The sequence below is a fragment of the Tenrec ecaudatus genome, chromosome 1, assembly GCF_050624435.1.
Source record: "Tenrec ecaudatus isolate mTenEca1 chromosome 1, mTenEca1.hap1, whole genome shotgun sequence".
Classification (NCBI taxonomy): domain Eukaryota; kingdom Metazoa; phylum Chordata; class Mammalia; order Afrosoricida; family Tenrecidae; genus Tenrec; species Tenrec ecaudatus.
In genome coordinates this window covers 218,551,016-218,577,291 of record NC_134530.1, presented here as the reverse complement: position 1 = coordinate 218,577,291, position 26,276 = coordinate 218,551,016, and the positions used below count along the sequence as shown (strand labels likewise).

The 26,276-nt window shown below is 48.9% G+C and overlaps 1 protein-coding gene across 1 annotated transcript in view; it reads left to right on the top strand.

Moving 5' to 3' along the window:
* The window catches only part of CACNA1S (calcium voltage-gated channel subunit alpha1 S), an 83,113-nt gene extending 74,867 nt beyond the window's left edge, over positions 1-8,246 (top strand). Inside the window, exons 36-44 of the mRNA XM_075540527.1 lie at positions 330-432; positions 1,229-1,330; positions 1,599-1,723; positions 4,145-4,273; positions 5,009-5,238; positions 6,533-6,600; positions 7,325-7,434; positions 7,706-7,849; positions 7,995-8,246. Coding sequence (XP_075396642.1) covers positions 330-432; positions 1,229-1,330; positions 1,599-1,723; positions 4,145-4,273; positions 5,009-5,238; positions 6,533-6,600; positions 7,325-7,434; positions 7,706-7,849; positions 7,995-8,246 — 1,263 coding nt within the window. The remainder of the gene's footprint in view (positions 1-329; positions 433-1,228; positions 1,331-1,598; positions 1,724-4,144; positions 4,274-5,008; positions 5,239-6,532; positions 6,601-7,324; positions 7,435-7,705; positions 7,850-7,994) is intronic.
* Positions 8,247-26,276: the final 18,030 nt, after the last annotated feature.

Below are 26,276 nucleotides of genomic sequence, written 5' to 3'. Positions count from 1 at the left end.
TTTCAAATGCATCCTTTTTTTTCTGTGGGCTTCCTTTTCAATATCCAACTTCCACCTGCACGGGAGGTGGCTGGAAATACCATGGCTTGAGCCAGGTGCCCCTTGGTCCTCAAAATGACATTCTTTGGCTTCAGGGCTTTAAAGAGGCCTGGCGCAGTAGATTGGTTCAACACGATCCATTCTGGGAATGTTCCCCCAGCCCATCCTTCCTCCCCCTCATGAAGGGGCGCCTGTGCAGCCTACACCCTCAGCCTTCATGCTCTTACCCCTCTCTACCCCTCCCCCCCCTACTCCCCCCTCACACAGACCCGCTTCCTTTCTCCTCACAGCGACTGGTGGGCATGAACATGCCCCTCAACAGTGATGGCACGGTCACCTTCAATGCCACCCTCTTTGCCCTGGTCCGCACAGCGCTCAAGATCAAGACGGAAGGTGAGTGCCTTCGCCCGCAGCCCCTCCCTTCTCTCAGAGCAGGCATCTGCCAGAGTCTTGGCGCTCAAGGCCACAAAATCCTCTGCTACTGGGGGCACAGACGGAACTTGAGGATTCTCTGCAGGGCCAAGGCTGACTAGAATCACCTCCCACCCTTGCTGGCTGTCTCTGAGGGGAATCAGAGTAGTGACCCCATGAGCACAGGAGTTGGGGGAGGTGGTCCTGAGATGAGACTCCAGGCAGAGCAGAGGATGTACTCGGGTTAGTTGATGGGAGTCCAAGCTTAGTTCTACTAAGCATGCCTGGAAGGTCCCTGCCTGACAGACCTGACAAAATAAGAGAAGGAGCTAGGACAGTCTCTCGATGTGACCCAGGAGCCTCCCTCATCCCATCTGCTTTGGTCCATCCCCAAGTCAGGACCCCTGTAGTCATTGGAGACAGGGAGGTTTCCTTAGGAACACAGGAGAGGATGGCCAAGAGCCAGAGAGGTACCAAGTTAGAGCATCAGGCAGTCTGCCTGGTGGTACTGGGATGGACCACAGGGAATTGGAGGCTTGTTGGGTGGAATGGGGAGAGCAGGAGAAAGCATCTTTCAAGGGAGTCTAGTCACTCCAGCCCCTGGCAACCAAGGCCTATTGGGAAAAAGGACATGTTTCAAGAATTGGACTGCCTCTTCCCATCCTTGGTATCAGCACCCCGCTCAAAAGAAACCCCTGTTCAGTGTGGTGTGAGCAGTTCAGAGAGCACTGAGCTGGCTTGGCCTGGATGCCTGTGGGCCACCCTTTCTTTTCCCCAGGTAACTTTGAGCAGGCCAATGAGGAGCTGAGGGCCATCATCAAGAAGATCTGGAAGAGAACCAGCATGAAGCTCCTGGACCAGGTCATTCCTCCAATAGGAGGTGGGTGCTGCTTGGGGAGACCGAGTCCAGGGTCAGCCGAGGAAGGGGCTCAAGGGGCTCCTCCAAGGAGTTCTCTGGGAACCTGACAATGCCCCAGGTACTCTGAGATTCACTTGGCCAGGCCCTGTGGGCATCATCAGGGGAACTACTGGCACCAGGGTGGACACGGCCCACTAGTCAGATGAGTGTGACAAGGGATGGCCTGGAGGGCACCCTGACCTCCACCTGCCACTAGCCTTCAGGACATCATTTGTTGGCTTCTCCACAGATGACGAGGTGACTGTGGGAAAGTTCTATGCCACATTTCTTATCCAAGAACACTTCCGGAAGTTCATGAAGCGCCAGGAGGAATATTATGGGTACCGGCCCAAGAAGGACACCGTACAGATCCAGGTAAGCCCAACCTGAATGCCACATGACTCCCCGGGTCTCCAGACTCTTTTCCTCTCCTCCTCATGGAGGGGTCCATGGCAGACGCACAGACGGAAGGGGAGCCAGGAAGGAGGGAGGAGATGAGATGAGATGAAGTTCTGCAGGGTTCCCCATGGGAAGGTCTTTCAACCTCCAGGGAAGAGCCAACCAGGGACTCTCCATCAGTGAATGATGCCCCCCAGGGCAGGTCCATGTGTTCAAAGGAGAGACTTGAATGAGATATGAATGTAGTGTCCACAGAGAGGCATCCCTCAGTGAGTTCTTAGGAAAAGCGAAAAGAAGAACAACTTCAGAACTTGATACTTCAGCCCAGGGGTCCTCAAACTTCTTAAACAGGGGGCCAGTTCACTGTCCCTCAGACCGTTGGAGGGCCGGACTATAGTTTAAAAAAAAAAACTTTGAACAAATTCCTATGTACACTGAACATAACATATTTTGAAGTAAAAAAACCAGAATGGGCAAAAACACCCAGCAGGCCGGATAAATGTCCTCGGCGGGCTGTGTATAACCCGCGGGCCATAGTTTGAGGAGCCCTGCTTTAGCCGGTCTGTTTCCTTCATCTCTAAATGTGTGCTGATGATAACGCACATGGTGGTTAAGTTCATGGACTATACTGAGCTGGGTGCTCAAACATCCTCTTCTGTTGCGATTTTTATTTTGAAGCAATCTCAGACTTTTTTTTTAAATTGCAATTATTATACAAAACCTTTCTCTCTCTCTCTCTCTCTTTTTTTCTGAACCATTCGAGAAGAATTCCCAACACGACAGCTCACCCACCCAGGACACTTGTGTGTGCATTTCCTGAACCCCAAGGCATTCTGCAATACAATCCTGACATGGCCACCCATGCCAGGAAATTCAGAATGATGCAGGGCTGTCACCCAATCCTCAGGCCCCGTCAAGTTTCATCAGTGGCCCCAAGAGTCCTCTTTAAGGAAAGGGACCCACTGCAGGGTGCACTACACTTTATTGGTGTCCCTCTTTCGTCTCTAACATCTGGAACAGTGTCTTGGTCCTTCCAGGACTGTCATAACCTTGGCGGTTTTGAAGAGACAGGCCGATGCCTGTTCAGTTGAGCTCGTCTGGATTTAGGATATGCATCTTGACTGGGAACACCACCGAAGTGCTGCAGTGTTTTCACTGCAAACTCTTCGTCTTGCACTGTTTTTCATTTTTCCCATTGCCTATGTGGATCAGACATTTGAAATGTATTCAGAGAGGTCATCTGGCCACTCAGACCTCCCTGTCTCCACAGCGCTGAGAGACCAGAACTAGATGGTGCCCAGCTACCACTACCAACTGCTCCGAAAAGGGCCACATTCAAAGTCCCACTTAGAGTAGCAGAAAAACATGGAGCCAGAATTCAAAATATTGCAAAAGACCAGGTTTAGAGATAGGGATTCATTGGTTAGAGCCTCATTTGATTTGTTTAGAGGAGAGCGTTCAATGAACGCCCTAGACCAGCAGTTCTCAGTCTGTGGGTCACAACCCCTTTGGGGGGTTGAATGACCCTTTCACAGGATTCGCCCTGTGACATAAAAGTAGCAAAATGACAGCTATGAAGTAGCAGCAAAAATCATTTTATGGTTGGGGGGTCACCACCACACGCGGCACTGTATGAAAGGGTGGCGGCGTTAGGAAGGTTGAGAACCACTGCCCTAGACCATGGCCCTTAGTCACCCTTCAGGTCTGTTTCTGAGCTCACCCCCATGGTTCACTTTCCAACCAAGCGATAGGCAGATGTGTAAAGGAGAAATAACACAAGTGAGGTACACGTTCCTTGGATGAGTCAGACAGTTGAAATCCAAAGGGCAGTATGTACCCAAGGTCCCAAAGGGTTGAGCCAGAAGGAAGTGTGGAAACAGGAAACCCAAGGAGAAAGTGGGGTGAGGGGTGTCACCTTGTGGGGAACCACAATCCGTGTCCGTGAGCTAAAGCGAAATGAGTGTGGATTGTTGAATGGGAAACTGACGGGCCGCTCTGCAAGCCTGCACCCAATTCACAGTAAGACGCTTCCCTAAAGAGAAGAACCTATGTTTGAGAGGGAGCGGGAGAGATATCGCTTGAATGCAAACAAGACTGGACTGAGCAAAGAGACTTACAACTGTGGAGGGAATGGCCTCTCCCCCATGGAGTCAAGAGCAGACTCCTTGGGAACAGGGTGATGTGGACTACCCCAGAGGCCAGAGCAGGACTTGGTGGCCTCGTGGAGCCCTGGGCCTTGAACAAGACAGGCAGGGGAGTGGGCTCCAGAGCAGGGGCTTCAGGAGGCTCCTGATGCCAGGATCAGGAAGGAGAGCGGGGCAGTGGGAAGCCGTGGTGGGTCTCTCTCTTGGACTCTGAGGGGTCTGAGGGATCGCTGGGTCTCGTTCACGACCACAGGCAGGACTGCGGACCATTGAGGAAGAGGCAGGCCCCGAGATCCGCCGCACCATCTCCGGAGACCTGACCGCCGAGGAAGAACTGGAGCGGGCCATGGTGGAGAGCGCGATGGAGGGGGCGATATTCCGGGTGAGTGAGCCGGGCCGTTGCCACCCTGGTGCTCCAGGCACAATGAGCAGCAGTGTCCAGCAGAGAGGGAGGGTCTGGGGTCAGCAAGTCCAGGAGCAGGAGTGTGGCAGCTGAAGACACCCCTCCCCACCTCACCATCACCTCTCTTGGGACTCAGAATCCATGATCTAACCAACTCAGTGAGTCAAATAGAAAATGTACACCTCCCCACCTTCTTCTGCTCCTCCCTGCCATTCCCTCCTTGAAACCCCCAATCAATATGCCATCGACGGGAAGCTCAGCACGCCCAGACATTCCAGCTGCTTTCTGCTGCCCCCGCCTCAGCCCAGAACACGGCAGGACCAGCAGAACCACCTACTGAAAGCTTCAGGTTAAAACCACACAAACCTGCAGGTTTAGAAGAGATGGGAGACCACCTAGCAAGTTGGTCTCAAAGCTGGGACTAGAAGCCAGCTTTGTAGACACCCCCTCTCCCCCACCCCCATTAAGTGTTCTCTCCACTACACCATATGTCTCACCTGCATGTGTCCCAACTGCCCCACCTGCATGGCTGTGTTTCCTGAACACTTCCTGGATTGTGTCCTATCTATCTGCCCCCATCAACTTGAGAGTTTCCTAATAGTGACGACTCTCTCTCTTCTCCTTCTGGACCCTCTGCTCGGCCCATCGTCATCTGACAGCATCATCCCAACCCTCCTCCCCCAGGATCTGACCTCAGTTCTTCCTTGTCTCTAGAGGACCGGAGGCCTATTTGGGCAGGTAGACAACTTCCTGGACAGGCCCAACTCCTTGGCTCCTGTCATGGCCAACCAGAGACCCCTCCAGTTTGTTGAGATAGAGATGGAGGAGCTGGAATCCCCGGTCTTCCTAGAGGACTTCCCTCAAGATCCAAGCGCTAATCCTCTTGCTCGTGCCAATACCAACAATGCCAACAGCAACCAAAGCAACAACCAAATGTTCCCCAGGTAGCCAGGTCTGGGGGGATAGGATGGGAAGAATAAGGATGGCAACTTCCACATTGGCTTGGGAGGCAGGAAGGTGTCCATGAAATCTCTCAGGCATCCTGTGCTCACCCTGTGCCTTTTGGCATCCATCCATCATGGCCTTGAGGCCAGCTTGAGCTGCAGGGACTCCTTTGGCCAGCAGGGGGAAGCCTCGTGTCAACATTGGCCCCAGTGCGGGTGGGTCTTTCCACACCGGTCTGGGATCCCACGTGTACTCAGTGAACTCTAAGTTAGAAGAAAGGGGCCTTGTGAGCAGCTCCTAGTACAGAAATCTCTAGACAATAAGATTCCGTTGCTGGATTTGGGTTCCAGGGAGATCCCACTACTCCGGGGGTTGATCCCACCCATCACCAGCTCGACAGTGAATAAACTATTTCTAAATTTCCTCAGTGATCACCCATGTACCATGAAGAAACAGGAAGAGGGAGGGAACGCTCCGTGGTCATCATCTATGGGCTGGGTCCAAGCAGAGTGTCTATCTCGGACCTGGGGCCCGGTGACTGTGGGACTCTTTGTCTTGGAAGGGCCTGCATCCCAGACCCTCAGGTGTGGGCAGACAAGACAGAAGTTGGGTAAACTGCATCTTCCCCTGAACAGGGATGCCTGTACCCCATTTTCAGTCAGAGATACCCCTTGAATTCAGCCAAGAAGCCTTAAGGGCAACAAGCACTGCAAGCACCAGTGTGCTAGACACCCTGGAGGTACAGATGTATCAGAACTGGGCCTTGCTCCAGAGGGGACTGAACGCCTCTTGGGAGATGTAATCGGGGAGTGTCCTGAGAGTACAGAGAAGTCACTGACCACTGGAGAAGTCTAGCATAAACTAAGGGATGGTTCTCATCTTTGGATTCCAATCAGAAACATCTAGAGAGCTTTCGAAATCCCAACACCTGGACTCGCCAGGCTCTGGGGCTGCGATGCAACCACCAAGATGCTTTAAAGCTCTTCGGTGTAGCACCAGCCATGACCGAGAGCCCATGTCCTCAAGAGCGGGAGACTGGAGCAGGTCTGAAAGATGAACAGATTCAGACCAGGCTGAGGGAAGGAAGCCACAGGCAGAAGGACCCGGGTGGGCATGGAAATGGGAGCACGAAGGCCTTTGGCATATTCCCAACAGAGCTTCAGTGCTGGCTGGGGTGGAGAGGGGGCCTGGCCACTGCGTTCTTCCCAGAAAAGGTCCAGAACCAGGGGGAAGGATGTTTGGGGCAGCAGAGGGTCAGGGAGGGCAGCTGAACATGCCTGGCTTCCATTTTAGCATCCACTATGAGAGGGAGTTCCCTGCAGAGAGAGAGATGCCGGAAGCCAGAGGAGGCGCAATCGGTCATGGTCACGCCCGCGGGGCTCCAGGTCAGTGCCTTCCTCACCTGAAAAGCCCTGGTGTTCCTCAACCCAGGCCAGAGGCACCCCGCCCATTCCTTACCGCCCGCCAGCCCGGAGCCTGTTGCAAGGGGAACCACCAGGATGCCCAGAATGCGAGGACTGTTGGGGCCACCCAAGCCGAGAGAAGGGTGCCTGTAGGTGGCTGAGTGCGATGGAAGAGGAAAGCCTGTCAGAAGGGCCTCCATAGGTCTGTCTGGGAACTCGTCCATCCCAGACCCCAGACCCCAGCCCTAAGCTCCCAACGCAAGATCAGACCTCCTAGCTTCAGAAGGTCCCTGCAAGGGCAGCCCCTGGACCTGCGAATACCTTGGCCCTGGGTCTCTTCATCAACTGTTCTGGCTGCCTCCTAGTGGGGCCCCGACACAGTGCAGGGACTGAAGGATGCTGGAATCCATGATGACCTGGGTACCTCCCCTGCTTCCCTCATGCATGTGCACTCTTGTTTGCGTGCTCGCAGTCAGGAATACACTGGAGAGCAATTTGATCAGACTCTCTCTTCCAAGCCCGGGGGAGAGCCCCTGTAGTGGGGGACAGTGCATGGGAGAATGATCTTGTCTCCCACTGCCCCCAAACCTCAGTGAGCTCACCAGTCTGGCTGACTGGCCCAGTTGACCTCTGTTGACTCCTGGCTCCTGGGGACAGTCCACCAGCCACAATGCTCATCTTTGTCCTGCTTCCCCCATAGGACCCTATAGCAAATCCTGTGTGAAGAGGCTGCAGCAACCACTGAGCCAGAGGGTAATGGCCAGAGGTGAGGTCCCTCCTGTCACCTGCCAGGTAAGAAAGGAAGAGGCCCAGGAAGAAAGCTTATCCAGAGAACCTACCTAGGCTGGTCCTTGGAGCAGGGCTGTGGCAGGGGACGGGGATCGTGGGGGTTGGGGGTGGGAAGAGATAAATACCAACCTGCTCATCAACACCAAATGGGACCCAATTCCTAGGCCATTCCCTTTCTGGGCAACCTGGCTGGGCTCCTTCTGATTCATGGGGGAAGGAGAACTGTAGTCCAGCATCCTGTTGGGGTCTTTGATTTTGTGCCTTTGAACAGCAGCACCCCGGGACAGAGTGCCCCATGCCGACAGAGAGGGAGAACTCTACCCCAGGATCACTGCAGGAGGAAACATCCCCTGGGGGTAGGACCCAGAAGAGTACTTCCGGGGCCCCTGCTCCAGCTACTGCCCTGCTAATCCAAGAGGTGAGGTGGGGCTGGAAGTGGGCAATAGATTGCTTTAGGGGTGACCCTGTGCTGGCCTGGAGTTGAGAGCAGGCAGGGGCAGGGAAGCACGGGCCAGAGGGGGCTCCCCAGGAAGACCCCGCCCAGCCTCCTCTCTCCCCTACAGGCTCTGGTTCGAGGAGGCCTGGACACCTTGGCGGTTGATGCGGGCTTCGTCATGGCAATAGGCCACGCCCTGGCAGATGCCTGCCAGATGGAACTGGAGGACGTAGAGGTGGCGGCCACAGAGCTACTGAAAGGACGAGAATCCCCAGAGGGCATGGCCAGTGCCCTGGGAGCCCTGAGCTCCAGCTCCTCCCTGGACAGCGTCCATCAACATCGGGGCCCCCGAGATACTTTGATTCCTCCCAGGCTGTGATGGCCTACCCACGACCACCAGGGCTCAGAAGTAGTGTACCCAGTGGGGCTGGGACGGAGAAGGGTTAGCCCCCGTGGCAGGCTCCCTTCCTCTCAGCAGCTAGATGGAGGATGAGTCTGGGTGGTCAGGAACCACCTCCAGCAGGTCAGGAGAAAGTGGAGGGACGGGCCTGCCCCCTCACCAACAAGAGGCCTGGTTGGATGGGGCTCCCTGGGCCATTCAGAAAGGCTTGGTCAGTGTCTATATCTGTCTGGCCTAAGGCCACTCCTACCAGCAGGACATTAAAGTTTCAAAACCTGTAACACTGGCACCTGGCATCACATGTCTACTTTCTGGGGCCCGCCTGCTCCCCACTCCCAAGAACCCTGACCATGGACTTTGAATCCCTGACCTAAGAGCAGGATACAGGGGTCATCTGGATTCTTCTTCTGCGCTGGGGCAGGGAGATTCTTACTGCCGAGGTTGCAGGCTCCACGGGCTGGGGCTGCGGCGCCCTGGGAACACCTGTGTGCGTGTCCTGCGTTACCTTAGAAAACAGCACAGATGGAGTGGCTAATGAGAAATACGTTGTCTTGAAGTTCTAGAGTCAGGGCACCAGGATCAGCGTATCAGCCACGTTGATTCCTTCTGAGGCTTTGAGGAAGCACCTGCCCCACGCCTCTCTCCTGGCTCCCGGGGTCTCCAGACGTTGCTTGGCCTCTGTGTCCACGTCTCTGCACATCTTCTCATCTCTTATGAGGAGTCGAACAGAATTAAGATCCACCCTCCTTCAGGAGAAAGGGGCCTGGTGGCACAGCGGTCATGTGCTGGGCTGACTGCGAACCAGAACACTGGTGAGTGGAGCCCACCAGCTGTGCTGCAGGAGAAGGAGGTGGCAGTCAGCCTGGGTAGATATCTCCACCTGGGAAACCCTGCAGGGCACTGCTACTCCCTCCCACAGGGTCACTACGATGGCGATGGGCTAGTCCAGGGTGACCTCATGCTAGCTCAAACGATAACATCTTCAAAGGCCTAATTTCAAAACAAGGTCACATTCCCAGGCCCAGGGGTTAGGGCTTCAGTGTATATTTGGGGGGGCACACAGTTTAATCCAGAGTAGACTGGTCGCCTTAGAAGCTGTAGCCCCACACAACAGGTCACACTCCGGCCAGCCTTCCTCACAGCTGTGATGGTCACAGTCCACTACCAAGCCAGTTCCCAGAGCCCCGTCCATGGCTGAGGAAACCCCAGCTCTCACCTCCATCTCATGGCTTACTTAGCCACTCAATCATGACTGGTAGCCATGACTCCTCTTGACCATGAAGCTATGTGCCAGCGACCTAGTCTCGTATGCCAGGGGTCCCCAGGCACTGAATTTACCCAGAATAGTCACATACAACACCCGTGTAATTCTCACCATGTATCCCAGGGTAACGATAAAGAGGTAGCAGTGCAGAGAGAGGAAGTGACATGTCGTTGGTCACACAATCGGGAAGGGGCTAAGTGAGGATTCTGTCCTGAGCCTTCCAAGTCCCCCTTTACTGGACACTCTTTCTTACTCTCTCCATTCATTCATGAGTAAGCCTTTGCCAAGGGCCTGCTCCAGGGCCATTGCCATGGTAACCACCCTGGCCTCCTGTCCTCGTGCCTCCTGGCAAACCCCCAGCCAGGCTTCCCTGGCTGGTCCCAGGCTGCCAGCCCCGAGCCAGGAAGACTCTGTGCACTAGGTGGCCAGTCTCAGATGGGCCCCACGGCCACTTGGGTCCCTGGTCAGTGCAGCTATTTCAACTCTCCCCCTTCTCCACACCAGCGCCTTGTTCCCATGCACCACTTAACCAGAGCTTTGCTTCCTGCATCAGAGAGAAATAGAAGCCTTCAGAAGGCCCTTCCCTGAGCTAATGAACTTACCTGCTCCCCTATCACACTGCCGCCTCTCCCTCTTGGCTCCATTGAAGTTGGACTGTTCCTCTTGTGAGCTTCTCGGAGTCCTCTCTGGCCACTATCCCCACCCTTCTCTCTACTGGCTCCTTCCACCTGTGTGTAAACATGGCAAGTCCCTTCCATTGGGACCACACAGGACCTTGCTTATAGCTGCTCTCTCTATTTGTCTGTCTGTCTGTCCTTTATATGGTCACCACCACTTGTCTGTCAGCTCGTCCTATTGCGGTGGCTTGTGTGCGGCTGTGATGCTGGCAGCTATGTCACTGATGTTTCAAATACCAACAGGGTCGCCCGCAGTGAACAGGCTTCAGCAGAGCTTCTCGACTCAGAACAGACTACAAAGAGGAATAAGCTGCCCTCTTAGGACATTGTGTGATACGGAATAGAGGCAGAACACTGCCAGATACAGTGCCGGAAGGCACTCAGATTGTGACTGAGGAAGATCTGCCCTCTCAAAGTAGAGTCAATGAGACAAATGTGGATGCAGGAAGCACTGGGGACGTGCACTTGCTGATGGGACACAAGTCAAAATGAGAAGACAAAGCTACAAACATCTATTAATAATTGGAACTTGAAATGTATGAAGTATGAATGTAGGAATATTAGAAGTTATCGAAAACAAGAGGGGAGGCACAAAGGCCTGTTATCTTAGACATTGGTGAATTGAAAGGCATTGACCATTTTGAATCAGACAGCTACTTTATTCTGCCAGGAATGGCAAACTCAAGAGGAATGACATTGCATTCTCTCGCATCATCAAAAAGAACATTTCAAGATCTATCTTGAACTACAATGCTCTCTGCCATAGGATACTATCTCTCTGTGTGTAACGAAGTCCACTCAATACAACTGTGATCCAAGAGCACGCACCATCCACTAAAGCTCCTGATGAAGAAACAGAAGAACTTTATCAATGTCGTTGGTCAGAAACCTCTCAAACATACAATAGAGATGCATTAGCAATCAATGGAGATTGGTATGCAAAAGTTGGAAACAAAGAGGAAGAAATCATAGTTAGAAAAGACTGTCTGGGTGATAGAAACAAAGCTGGAGATTGCATAATAGAATTTTGCAAGACCCACAACTTCTTCATGGCCAATGTGTTTTTTCAGCAACACAAAAGGTGAGTATGGACGTGGACTTCTCCATATGAAATACACAGATGTCAAATTGACTACATCTGTGGGAAGAGACAATAGACAAGCTCGATAACAGCAGCTAAAACCAAGCCAGTTGCTGACTGTGGAACAGAACAATGGCTCAAATGTGAGTTCAGGTTCAAAAAGTACTCAAAACCAAACTCACTGCCATGGAGCCGATGCTGACTCATAGAACCCCTGCAGGATAGAGTAGACCTGGCCTTGTGGGTTTCAGAGACTGTACCTCTTTATGGGACTAAAAGGCCGTAGCATTCTCCCACCGAGTGGCTGGTGGTTTCAAACTTCCAACCTGGTGATTAGTGGCCCAACGAGTAGTCGCTATTCTACCAAGGCTCCAAATTCAGGTTCAAGCTGAAAAAAATTAAAACCAGTCCACAAAAGTCAAAATACAACTTTGAGTCTACCCCACCCACATTTTGAGAACATCTCAGAATGGATTTGATACATTGAATCCAGTGATAGGAGAACTGATGAGCTGTGGGAGGACATCAAGAACATCTCAGATGAAGAATGAAAAGGTCATTAAAAAGACAGAAAAGAGGGCCCAAACCCAATCCAAGAATACACACGGCAGCCCACTAATAAGAGGGGGAAAGAAAGAGAAAAGAAAAAGTCATGAGCAGGGAGGGAGCAGGGAAATAACCTACCCAAGGGGGAGGTATTGTTTATATCTCCACGGGAGAAGGAGAGAGAGACCAGACTTCAACCCGATGTGCCAAGATGTGAATACAACATACCAATATATAGAGAGATCTGCAGAGCCAGCCCCAATCCCAATTATGTGGAAATCTCCCCCACTCCCGTCCAAGAAGAATCCACATCAGAGGACAGCACTGGGGCAACAGCTTGGGGAGAGGGGTGCGTCTGATTAGAGGACACAGGAGAAATGAAAAGGGGCTGGGGTGGGCGGGAGGACATCATGACCCACCAAGCCCCGAGGACAATATTCCTGCTTAGAGCAGACAATGCACAGAGAAGACCATAGGGCCAGCCCCACCACGAGACACGATGTCCCTCACGAAACCATTGCACTTCGAGGGACTATACTGTCTCAAGACACAGTGCAGGAATAGTGCACAATCTGACCCTATCACGCTGGAGCGAAACACTAAGGGCATGCAACAAAGCAACAAGCGGAGCCAAGTGATGAAATCCCCGGGGAATACCAAAAATAGACTTTGGAGACAGAGTGTGGTACCCTATCAGACTCAACTGGAAAACATTCGTAAAGGCCAACAAACAGACCTTGAACTTTTTGTAGGCCTTTCCATTTTTGACAGTGACTTTCTTTTTGTTATTGTTATTTTGGTTTTGTTTTGTTGGTCTTGACTTCCTTTGTTGTTTTATTTGGCTTTGCTGGACTTTTGCACTTATTAATATATCTGCATGTCTATCCAGATAAGATAGGTGGGATGAATAATTTGAGATGAAAAGAACAGGTCCAATGGTTCTGGGGGAGATACAAGAGAAGGGGAGGTGGGAGAAAGGAAAGAGGGAGAGGGAAACCAACCCAGGGACAAGGGAACAAGTGAACTACAATCAATGGAGAGAAGGGCATAGGATGCCTACTAGGACTTGATTACAGGCAATGTAGCAGCAAGGAATTACTAAACCTGCATGAAGGCCGAACATGATGGTGGGACCAGAGGACAATAAAAGGAAAGAAAGGAAAGATTATATATATATATATATATATATATATATATATATATATATATATATAGAGAGAGAGAGAGAGAGAGAGAGAGAGAGAGAGAGAGAGAGAGAGGAATAGATGTACTCATATCCATATGTTAAGAAATAAGGTTGCAGATGGACACTGGGTCTCAACTCAAGTACTCCCTCAGCATAAGAACACTTGTTCTAAATTCAGCATTCTGTGATCTCACCTACCCTACTGACATGATCGCTGAAGACAAAATGGGTGCATAAGTAAATGTGGTGAAGAAAGCTGATGGTGCCCGCCTATTGAAAGATAATGTGAAAAAAAAATAAATAAAAATAAATAAAAATAAAAAAGAAAAAGAAAAAGAAAGATAATGTGTCTGGGATCTTAAAGGCTTGAAAATAAACAAGTGGCCATCCAACTCAGGGGAGGGAGGAGGAAGAAATGGGGAGCTGATATCAGGGGTTCAAGTGGGAAGAAAATGCTTTGAAAATGATGATGGCAGCATATGTGCAAATGTGCTTTACACACTGAATGAATGTATGAATTGTGATAAGAGATGTAAGGGCTCCCAATAAAAGTATTTAATAAAAAAACAGAAAAGAAAGAAAATATGATAGTGAATGTCAGAAGAGACTCTGAAACTGGCTCTTAATCATGGAGTAGCTAAGGCAAATGGAAGGAATGATGAAGCCAAAGAGCTGAACAGAAAATTTCAAAGAACATCTCAAGAAGACAAAGTATTGTAATGAAATGTGCGAAGACCTAGAGTTAGAACCCCAAAAAGGAAGAACACACTCAGTATATCTTGAGCTGAAAGAATTGAAGAGAAAATTCAAGTCTCGAGTTGCAATGTTGAAAGATTCTATGGGCAAAATATTCAACAATGCGGAAGCACCAAATGAAGGTGGAAAGAATACAGAGTCACCATACTAAAGAGAACCAGTCAGCCTTCAACCATTTCAAAAGGTAGCATAGGATCAAGAGCCAATGGCACTGAAGGAAGTTCAAGCTGTGCTGAAGACTCCAGGAATTGATGGGATAGGGATGGAAATGGTTGAACATTCTGATGGAGCACTGGAATCACTCACTAGTCTATGCCAAGAAATTTGGAAGATGGCTACTTGGCCAACTGACTGGGAGAGATTCGTGTTTGTACCCAGGCCAAAATAAGGCGGCCCAACAGAATATTACAAGCTATAGAACAATATCCTTGATATCACATGCAAGTAAAATTTTCACTGAAGATCATTCAACAATGGTTGCAGCAGTCCATTGAGAGGAAGCTGCCAGGCCTGGTGGGAAATGATCAAGGGTAAGGTTGCTTAGAGAAGAGGTATACTCTAGCCCAGGTGGCGACGAAGCATGGTAGTAGGGCAGGAGGAAAGTCAAGAGAGATGGAGGAAAGAGCTAGGAGTCAAAGGGCATTTATGGAGGTCTAGACAAAGACATGTACATGCAAATATATATAGGAGGATGGGGAAATAGATCTATGTGTCTATATTTATAGGTTAAGTATTAAGGTGGCGGAAGGACCTTGGGCCTCTACTCAAACACTCCCTCAATGCATGAATACCTTCTTTTATTAAATTGGAACTCTATGATGCTCACTCTCCCGACACAACTGCTGAAGCCAAAGAGGGTGAACAAGTAAATGTGGTGAAGAAAGCTGATGGTGCCCGGCTATCATAAGAGATAGTGACTGGGGTCTTAAAGGCTTGAAGATAAACAAGCAGCCATCTTGCTCAGAAGCAACAAAGTCCACATGGAAGAACACACCAGCCTGTGTGATCGAGTGGTCCCGAAGGGATCAGTTACGAGGCATCAAAGAACAAAAAATCATATCATTGACTGCACACCTCCATGATAGGATCGCTGAAGACAAATGGGTGCATAAGCAAATGTGGTGAAGAAAGCTGATGGTGCCCGGCTATCAAAAGAGATAGTGTCTGGGGTCTTAAAGGCTTGAAGGTGAACAAGCGGCCATCTAGCTCAGAAGCAAAAAAGCCCACATGGAAGAAGCACACCGGCCAGTGCGATCACGAGGTGCCAAGGGACCAGGTATAAGGCATCATGCAAAAAAAAAAAAGATATAAGTGTGTGTATGTATGTGTATATGTGTGTATATGTATATATGTATATATATACCATATTAAATGAAGGGGGAAGTGGAGACCCAAGGCCCAAGTGTCGGCCAATGGAGATCCCCTCATAGAGGGGTTTAGGAGAGGAGATGGGTTAATTAGGGTGCGAGGTAGTACCTATGAAGAACACAGCTTTCCCCCAGATCCTGGATGCTTCCTCCCCCCAACTACCATGATCCGAATTCTACCTTGCAGGGCTGGATAGGGCAGAGGCTGTACACTGGTACATATGAGGGCTGGAGGTACAGGGAATCCAGGGTGGATGATGCCTTCAGGACCAAGGGTGTGAGGGACGATGCTGGGAGAGTGGAGGGTGAGTGGGTTGGAAAGGGGGAACTGATTACAAGGATCCACATGTGATCTCTTCCCTGGGAGAGGGACAGCAGAGAAGAGGGGGAAGGGAGACTCCGGATAGGGCAAGATATGACAAAATAACGATGTATAAATTACCAAGGGCACATGAGGGAGGTGGGAAAGGGGAGGGAGGGGAAAAAAAAGAGGACCTGATGCAAGGGGCTTAAGTGGAGAGCAAATGCTTTGAGAATGATTGGGGCAGGGAATGTATGGATATGCTTTGTACAATTGATGTATGTATATGTATGAACTGTGATAAGAGTTGTATGAGCCCCAATAAATTGTTAAAACAAAAAAAAAGAGAGAGAGAGAGGAAGCTGCCAGAGACTCAGAAGAGGATGTGGAACAAGGATATCACTGTTGACATAAGACATCTTGGCTGAGAGCAGAGAAAGATGTTTACTTGTGTTTTATTGACTATGCTAAAGTGTTCTGCTGTTTGGACCGTAACAAACTATGGACAGCCTTGAAAAGAACTGGAATTGCAGAGAACACTTTACTGTGTTCATATACAATGGGTCAAGAGGCAGTCATGCACAGAACAAGGCAATGGTTTGAAATCAGGAAAGGTGTTCATCAGAGTTGTATCATTTCACCAGATGTGTTCAATCTGTATGCTGAACAACTAGAGAAGCTGAGTTATATGAAGAAGAATGCAGCATCAGGCCTAGAAAAAGACTTATTAACAACCTGAAAATGCAGATGACACAAGCCTTACTTGCTGAAAGTGAGGAGAACATGATACGTACTTGCTGATGAAAGATAAAGAATTCAGTCTTCAATATGGTTTACAAATTAATATAAAGGAAAAAAATCCTCACAACTGGACCATGATAGGTAACATCATGGTACATGGGGACAAGATTGACCTAGTGAAGGATTTCCTCTGGCTTGGCTTCTTAATCAATGCTCATGGAAGCAGCAGTCAATGTATTGCATCGGGTCCACCTGCTGCACACAATCTCTCTAGAATGTGGAAGAGCAACGCCGTCACTTGGAGGATGAACGTGTACCTGACCTGAGCTGTGTTATTTTCAGTCCCCTCACACACAAGTGCGAGCTGGACGTTAATAAGGAAGATCAAGGAAGAACTTGAATGAACTACAGTGCTCATGAGGAATATTCAAAGTTCCACGGATTGTCAGAAGAATAAAGAAATCTGTCTTGGAAGATGTGAGGTAAAAGATTGTCAACACCCCTGCCTAAGGGTAGGGGTGGAACACAACCTATCAATCAGGACGCTGCTCGATGACACCTTCTTGAGTGGGTGTGGTCTTTTGTATAAGAAACAGGCCAAGCATCAAAGAACAAAAAAAATCATATCATTGTGCATGAGGGGGAGTGTGGACTGGGGACCCAAAGCCCATCTCTAGGCAACTGGACATCCCGTTATGGAAGGGTCGCGGGGAGGAGACGAACCAGGGTGGTGTAGCAATGATGAAACATACAACTTTCCTCTAGTTCCTAAATCCATACCACCCCCTGCACCCCCTACACTATCATGATCCCAATTCTACCTTCCAAATCTGGCTAGACCAGAGGATGTACAGATGGAAACTGGAAACACAGGGAATCCAGGGCGGATGATCCCTTCACGACCAGTGGTGAGAGTGGCGATACCGGGAGGGTGGAGGGAAGCGGGTAGAGAGGGGGAACCGATTACAAGGATGCACCTTGTATATAATCTCCTTCCTGGGGGGATGGACAACAGAAAAGTGGGTGAAGGGAGACGTTGGATGGTGTAAGACATGACAAAATAATAGTTTATAATTATCAAGGGTTCATGAGGGAGGGGGGAACAGGGAGGAAGGGGAAAAATGAGGAGCTGATGCCAAGGGCTTAAGTGGAGAGCAAATGTTTTGAGAATGATGAGGGCAATGAATGTACAAATGTGCTTTACACAATTGATGTATGTATGGATTGTGATAAGAGTTGTATGAGCCCCCAATAAAATGATTTTAAAAAACAGGAACAAAAGAAAAAGAAAGAGGTCAAGCAGTGCTGACTCCTTTTTGGCCTTCACCTTCTGCTGGAGCTGGATCCTGTGTCTGCTTCCTTGATCTCCTCTTGTGTCGCCTGCTGATCCTTGGAGCCGTCACTGACTACACACAGTGGATTCATTTGGCCAACCTAGAATTAATTTACATTTGTATCCACCATCCTGTGAACTCTCTGCTTTGTCAGCCTGCTTCCTCTTCATTGGCTTCCACAGCTACACGAGGCAGGAAAGGCCTCACTGGGACCGTACTGGACTTACCTGTTTGTACAACTGTGTGAGCCATTTCTTGGTACAAACCGTCTATCCCCAAACACACACAAGTATCCCTTGTTTGGCTTTTCGAGAACCCAATCTGGCACAGAGGAAGCACAGCAAGAAAGCACGTATGACAAGACTCCAGCTCATGTGCTGTGGACCTTTTCCTCAGGAGAGGAAATCTCTGGAAAGGGACATCATGCTTGATAAAGCAGAAAGGCAGTGGAAAAGAGGGGGACTCTCCCAGAGATGGTTGGCGCAGTGGCTGCAACACCGGCTCACACTGGGCCACTGTTGTGAGGGGCTACGAGACCAGGTAGTGTTTCATTTTGTCGTACATGGTTCACGGTGAGTTGGAATCAGCCGGATGACACCTAATAACAACAATGTATTCCCCATCTATGTACCATCAAGCCTTTGTATGTGTCACTGCAATACCCCTTATCTACCATTCATGTATCTGTGTGTTTGTAACCTGTCTAGTACATGTACATGTCAATCTATCAATCATCTAGTTCTCTATGTGTCTGTTTATAGTGTGATATATCCTCTCTCTCTCTCTCTCTCTCTCTCTCTCTCTCTCTCTCTCTCTCTCTCTCTCTCTCTCTCTCTCTCTCTCTCTCCTTTCAGGAAACCAAGCTTCTTATTTAGATCGGCTCTGTTTACCTTTCTATTTCCACTTCCCATGTCTTATTCCCATGCAGTCTGCTTGTGGACGCATCCTTTCTCTGAAACCATGCTCACCTGTATCTCCAACAGCCTTGTTCGGGAGCCAATGAACGCTTTTACATCTTATCTTACTTGACTTCTAGGAAGCATCGGATAAATGTACCTCTCCTCTCCTAAAATGCCTGTGCCCCTGGATCTCCTGAACTGCCAGCTCCCTCTCATGCGCCCCAACCTGAAGCCTCTTCGAGTATTCTCCCTTGGCCCACCTACCTCTCAGGTGAGCGGTTCCTTAAGGTTCTACCCCTTCGATGCTTCCTCCTCACTCAGTAACTCCCCCTGGCTTCTCTCATTCACTCTAGTACTTTAATTGCATCTATATCAGGGGTTCTCAACCTTCCTAATGCTGCGACCCATTAATACAGTTCCTCATGTGGTGCTGACTCCAACCATAAAATTATTTCTGTTGCTGCTTCATCACTGTCACTTAGTTACTGTTATGAATGGGTGCCCCCTATGAAAGGGTTGTTCAATCCCCAAAGGGGTCTTGACCCACAGGTTGAGAACCGCTGGTCTATATGTTGATCCTTTACAAATCCTTACTGCTAGTCCAAACCTCTCCTAAGGTCCAGATCTCTACATCCTGTTCCTCCTCGGGAATACATGTCCCATTTGGGCCTAAAGCAAATCTGCCAAAAATTTGGCCTCATTATCATGCCCCTGAAGTCTGTGGCTCCTCTGCTGTTGCTGAGCTCAGGGAAACAGGGCCTTTGTGCAAACCGAAAGTCTGGCCACTATCGTGGACTCCTGCCTCCCCAGCCCCCATACCCTCACCAAGCCTCAGCAAGCCAGCCAGCCTCCCACATACTTCTCTTGTCTTCATCCCCACACCGTTTTCCTGTCTGTTCCATCACACCTATGCCTCATCCCCTGCAGGGCCTCTGCATGGTCTCCCCGATCCCCTCCTCTTCCTCCCAACTGATCTCTGGTCTTTCTAGAAGGAAAATGGAGTCATGTTACTCCCCTGCTTAAAATCCATGTCCTCCTGTTCTCCCAAATGCCAGGCTGTGCCCTGGAGCAATAGGCCTAATCAATAAGCCCTCCAGAAGGAACAAGGAAAGAGAAAGGCAGGCTTATCAAGGGCCTAGCCAATGGAGCATCCTGCCAGCAACTAAGACCTCTCGGTGGGTGCTCGAATTATCACCATTTTCCAAGTGCTGTGTGTACTAATTTATTCCAACCGTATTGATCATGTATTAGAGGCAGGTGGGCTGTAATTCTTAAGACACACAGCAGGCTACATAAAGTCATAAAACATAGTGAGTACAGCAAACATAGTGAGCACAGAAACGCAGAATTCTAGCATTCAGTATGACATTGACATTGCAACCGGCCATCCTTATCAACCTTACAGAATGGCAGGGCAAGCTGGGGGGTCAGTTCACCTCCGAGCAGGATTCCCATAGTCATGAGCATTCTTTACCTTGCTTGAGCCCTGGGAAGCAGCCCACATACATGGCGTCAAACACATAATAAAACTGATTGTATGTAAACATGGCAGATTCCAGCCAAAATGGCTGTGGTCTTGCTCACAGCACACTCTCTGAATGTTGTACAAACCCCATCAAAGCCTTTCTTAGATCTGACCCCTGCATGGGTCTCCGGCTTCACTTCTTGCACTCCCCTGTCCTTCTTGCCAGCCAGGAGCAGCTCTCCCCTCTGAGCCTGAATGTTCTATTTTCTCTGGAAAATTTCCCGAGCCTCTATTTCAGTGACACCTAGTCATGCTTCAGATCTCGGCTGGGATAGTGCTTCCTGCAGAAGGCTCCCGTGAACTCTCCCAAACACTTCGCTGTCTGGCACAGAAATACAGCACACGATATCTCCCAGGTTACAGCGGCAGGTACCATTGTCACCTCAACAGCTTGCTTATTTTTACCCCTGCCACCTTCTGAGTGCCATGCCCACCATGTTTGCCTGCTCAAGTAGTTCCTTGCCCCATCAGAGCACTTGGCAATGCAGAAGGCTACTCCAATCGCGGCTTGATAAATCAGCAAGACCAGAAACCACAGCCATCGTGTCGACTTCAGTTCTGAGATGCTATACGGCAGAGTAGGAGTATTCCTTGGGATTTCTGAGGCTGTGCATTCTAACAGGAGCAGAGAGCCTCTTCTTTATCCCTAGGAGCAGTGGGTGGGTTTGAACAGACAACCATGCAATTGTCAGCCAGTGCCTAACTCATAGGACCACCGGAGCGTCTAGATACAGACATAGAAGGGCCCCTGATATGAGCCCTGGCAGCACAACAGCTAAGCTCTGAGCTGCTAAGGGACAGGCTGGCCATTCAAACTGCCATGCAGCTCTGTGGAAGAGAGGCTGGGCAATCGCTTCTGCAAAGATCACAGCTGAGAAAACCCTAAGGGGCCATCCCACTCCTTTCATACGATGTCTGTATGAGTCAGCATCAAATGGAGGGGACACACAATAACCACAACACACCCCTGCAGGGAAGACCAGCTGAGAAGCCGGGACCCTACCCTCAGCAGGCTCACTTCCACCGCCCCACCGCGGACCGCCCACATGCCCGGCGTGCAGCCTCCTCATGTAGACAGCCAGGAGGAGGCTCGTTGGTTATGGGAGGTAGGCTAAGCGAACACCCCCTCACAGGTGCCCTAGGAAAGAGGGATTGGCCCAACTCAGGCCAGTCACAGCCACTTACACTGTCTTCAGCTTAAGGGGACCCTTCTCTAAGGGGAGAGAAAATAATCCACCTGTCTCAAAGCGCAAAGGAGACACCAGATTCCGAGTATAATTTGAGGAGAACACTTATTAAGTCTGAAACAGGAAAATACAAGACAGAGGCACATCCTCTGGATCCGGGAGGCCATTAGTTTGAGGTCAAAAGGCATCCAAGGGTTTACAGAGAACCAGAGGCTTAGGTCAGACATGGGCGGACACAGGCAACAGTCACAAAAGCCTGCTTGGTAGCAGATCTGCATCATAGTTACAGGCAGGACTGTAGAAATGTGAACAGGACCGTGATTGGGACATGTACCTTGTGCTAGACAGAAGAGCTTACAAGATTGGTCCAGGGCCTTCCAACCAAGACAGCCAGGGCCCTGACTATTCCACCCCAGTACAGCAAACCCCACAAGGATGCCCTGAGGCAAGCCCCTAAGAAAGATGGCCCCTCTCTGGGCTGGTTAAGGGGTGGGTGTTAATCTACTTTCTAATGCACTCTGCCTGAGCAAGACTGTTCACATCCCTGACTAATGGTCCCTGGAATTCAGTGCAGGCTTGATCCACGTGGGGACTCTGCAAATGGACCTTGGGCCTTCAGTGTAATCAGTGGCCTTCTGAAAATCTGGTGCTCAGATTTCAAGCTCAAATACCACCTCACAGGACAGTTGAGAAGATTAAATAATGGGGTTTATATGCCAAAAATGAACCAAACTCACTGCCATCAAGTCGATGCCAGCTCATAGCAACCCTATAGGACAGGGTAGGACTTCCTCTGTGGACTTCTGAGACTGTCACTCTTTGCGAAGTAGAGAGCTCTGTCTTTCTCCTGAGGAGCAGCGGGTAGTTTTAAACCGTTGACCTTGCAGATCACAGCCCAGCCTGTAACCACTACTCCAGCAGAGTATCTACTAGTGTGTGGAAATGTAGCGTAAGCTGTGAAATTCAATTAAAAAGGCATTTTTATTTACTGTTCTAGGAGAGAAAAGAGATCCAAACTCAAATATGATGAGATAGGCCCACAAATATGATGTGAAGTCTTAGACAGGACAAAGACAAGAAGACCAGTCATCCGGATAAGGACCAGCATCGTGTCTAAGGACTCACCCTCACATGACTACTTAAGTAGGATGTGGAGCACAAAGGACAAGTTGAAAACCGTGCTTGGTGGCAGAGCAATCCCTCACAGTGGCAGGAGGGACCACAGAAGCAGGAGTGGGGCCACGACTGATATACATACACTATGGAAGACTAGAGAAGCAGCCAAGCCGGATCCAGGGCCCTCAAACCACCTGGGTTGACATGTGGCCATATGGCCCTAGTACCCCGATCCCATCAAGGGCACACCCAGCAAGTCACTGAGGATAAGGATGGCCACCCCTGAGCTGGCCAGTGTGGTTGCAGCCATCCACTTTAAATACACTCTGCGTGAGAGCAAAGCCTGTCACATTGCTGGTCGATGGTCAGAACTAATTCAATGGAGGCTGAGTGTATGTGGAGAGATGTAGGGTTCCCATTGTCAACCGTAGCACTTTGCAAAGCTTCACATGCACTGCTATCAAATTAATTTCCGCGAACGCCCATGAGGAAGATGAGAACTGCCCCCTTCAGGTTCCCCGGCTGTACATGTTACAGCCGCAGAAATCTCATCTCAGTCCCACGGAGCAACTAGTAGATTTGAGCTCCCGACATTGTGGTTCAAAGCCCAAAGCATAATTGACTCCACCACCACTTTTCTTTCTGAAAAGTTAGTGCTCAGAATTTAAGCCGAAATACACATTTTTAAAAAGGGACCTGAGCATTCTCGGTTAACACCCAACACATATCTAATACTAACCATCTGGCAGGCCCTGTTCTCAGTGTTTTGCACACATTAATCTATTTAATCCTCTTAAGAATTAAGGAGGAGGTAGGAAGTTGAAACATGGCCACCTAGCCAGTAGCTTTGTAATAACTGTCTCCAGTCAAAAAAAAATTTTTTTAATGCAGAGAAGACTAAAAACGCTGAGTTCTAAACCTCCCTGGGTAAACAAAACTGTACTGCATGTCAGACACAGCCTAGTAATCCAGAGGGAAGAAGGCAGCACAAGCAACCCCTTAAAAGACATGGATTCTTGGCTGCCCCCACCGGATGCCTGTGGAGCTACCCCCTCCTGCTAGAACCTCAGGCCCCTGTGAAGGGGGAGGGGAAAGGAGCTAAGCTTGAGACCAGGACCTTGACACGGACAAGATTGAACTGTTTCTTGCAGTCAACCCCTTCTTGGAATGAGTTATTGATATACCACCTAGCCACCCTTGACTCTTTAAGAAGCACAGTAAGTACACAGAGCCTAATATTAATTACAGAGACACATAAAAATAACACCAGTCTCAGAAACAACAGACAACCTTTGAACACCTGAAAAAAATGAGAAGAGATGGCATTAATGAATGGAATACATGAAGAATTAGATCCAGAGGATATCTTAGATGAGGATAAATCTTTAGAAATTCCTATAAGGGAGTTTAGAAGAATGATCTTCAGCTACTTTAAATGAATGGAGAACAAATGCAACGGAAATACAGAAAGAGGGGCTGGCCCCAATCCCAACTACATGGCCAGACCCCCCTATCCCCCAGATGAATTTACTTCACAGGACAGCACTGAAGCTACAGCTCAGGGAGAGGGACATGTCTGATCAGAGCACACAGGAGCAAATGAAGCAGGAGGAAGAGAGAGTGGAGCACATCCTGGCCCACCAAGCCTGGAGGATGAGATCCCTGCTCAGAGCAGTCAATCCACAGAGAGGACCATATGGCCAGCCCCACTACGAGATACAACATCCCTGATTAACCCAGAGCCCCAGTGGGGACAGCACTGGAAACAGTGCAGGAATTGTGCCCAATCTGATCCCACTGCACTGAGGCAAAACACTAAGGGTGTGCAACAGAACATCAAGGGGAGCAGAGCAAGGAAGTGCCGAGGGAGTACCAAAAATAGACTTAGAGACCAGGGCATGCCACCACATCAGACTGGACCGGAAAACACTCCTAAGGTCAACTAACAGACCTTGAGCCATTTACAGGCTTTTCTCTTTTTTGTGTCATTGGTATGTTGTTGTTGCTGTTTTCTTTTGTTGCTTTGTTTTGCTCTGTCTTGTTTTTTGTGTATATTATTATCTCTTCAGGTCTATCTAGATAAGATAGATGGGATAAACAATCTAGAGGAGAAAACAATGGGATGAGCAGTTCCGGAGGAACATGGGTGAGGGAGAGATGGGGGAAAGGAAGTGGTGTTAACAAACCCAGGGACAAGAGAACAACAAGTGATCTAAAATCGATGGGGAGGAGGGTGTAGGAGGCCTGGTAGGGAGTGGTCAAGGGCAATGTAGCCAACAGGAATTACTGAAACCCAAATGAAGGCCAAACATGATAGTGGAACAAGAAGAAAGTATAAGGAAATAGAGGAAAGAACTAGGAGGTAAATGACATTTATAGAGGTCTAAACACAGGCATGTACATATGTAAATATATTTATATATGATGATGGGGAGATAGGTCTATGTGCATATATTTATAGGTTTAGTATTAAGGTCACAGATGGACATTGGGCCTCTACTCAAGTAGCCCCTCAATGCAAGAACATTTTGTTCTATCAAATTGGCATTTCATGATGCTCACCTTCCTGACACGATCGCTGAAGACAAAACAGGTGCATAAGCAAATGTGAAAAGGCTGATGGTGTCCAGCTATCAAAAGATACAGTGTCTGGAGTCTTAAAAGCTTGAAAATAAACAAGTGGCCATCTATCTGAGAAATAAGAAAACCCACATGGAAGAAGAGCACCAGACCGTGTGCTCACAAGGCGTGAAAGAGATCGGGTATCAGGCATGAAAGAACAAAAAATCATATTGTGAATGAGGGGGAGTGTGGAGTGGAGACCCAAAGCCTATCTGTAGGCGACTGGGCATCCCCTTACAGGAGGCTCACAGGAAGGACACAAGTCAATTGGGGTGCAATATGGCAACAATAAAACATACAACTTTCCTCTAGTTCTTTAATGCGCTCCCCCCCAATCATGATCCCAATCCTACCTTTCAAATACGGCTAGACCAGAGGATGTACCATGGTACAGATAAGAACTGGAAACACAGGGAATACAGGACAGATAAAGATAAATCCTTCAGGACCAACCATGAGAGTAGCGATACCAGGCAGATAAGCAGAAGGTGGGATAGAAGGGGAAAATGGATCACAAGGATCTACATATAACTCCCTCCCAGGGGGATGGACAACAGAAAAGTGGGTGAAGGGAGATGTTGGACAGTGTAAGACATGGTAAAATAATAACAATAATTTATAAATTAACAAGGGTTCATGAGGGAGAGAGGTAGGGAGGGAGTGGGGAAAGAGGAGCTGATACCAAGGGCTCAAGTAGAAAGAAAATATTTTGAGAATGATGATGGCAACAAATGTACAAATGTGCTCAGGACAACGGATGTATGTATGGATTGTGATAAATTGTATGAGCCCCCAATAAAATGATTTTTAAAAACAATTACAGAAAGAAAAGAGAGAGAGAAGAGAAGATAGAGGAGCTCAGGAAGGCATGATAAGAACGATCTGGTAAAATAAGTGAAAAGCTAGGAATAATTCAACAACTCCAAATAGAGATTCAGAAGGCAAACACAAAGGAATCAGAACTGGATAACACTTTGGAAAAAACAAACAGAAGAATTGAAACAGAGTGGAAACACAAATCAGTGATCTCGACAACAAATCTCTTGAGACCAAAATGCAAGAAGATCAATCTCTAAAAAAAGAACCCCCAAAGCTGAAGAATTCTGTAGGACACTATCTAAAGGAAGAACTACATTTAGCAAACATTTCAGAACAGAAAGAAGAAAAACAACCATGAGAAAATAGTTCAAGAAATATTAGAAGATAATTTCCAAAACATTATGCCAGAACTGAAAATAGTCATCCAAGAAGGTCAGAGAACCCCAAGAGAAATGACCCCCAAAGGAAATCACCACAAAACATTATAGTCAAACTTTCTAACACCAACAAAAAGGAAAGAATTTTGAGAGCAACTCAGGAAGAAATAGATTAATAATCTATAAGGGCAAACAACTAAGAATATGCTCA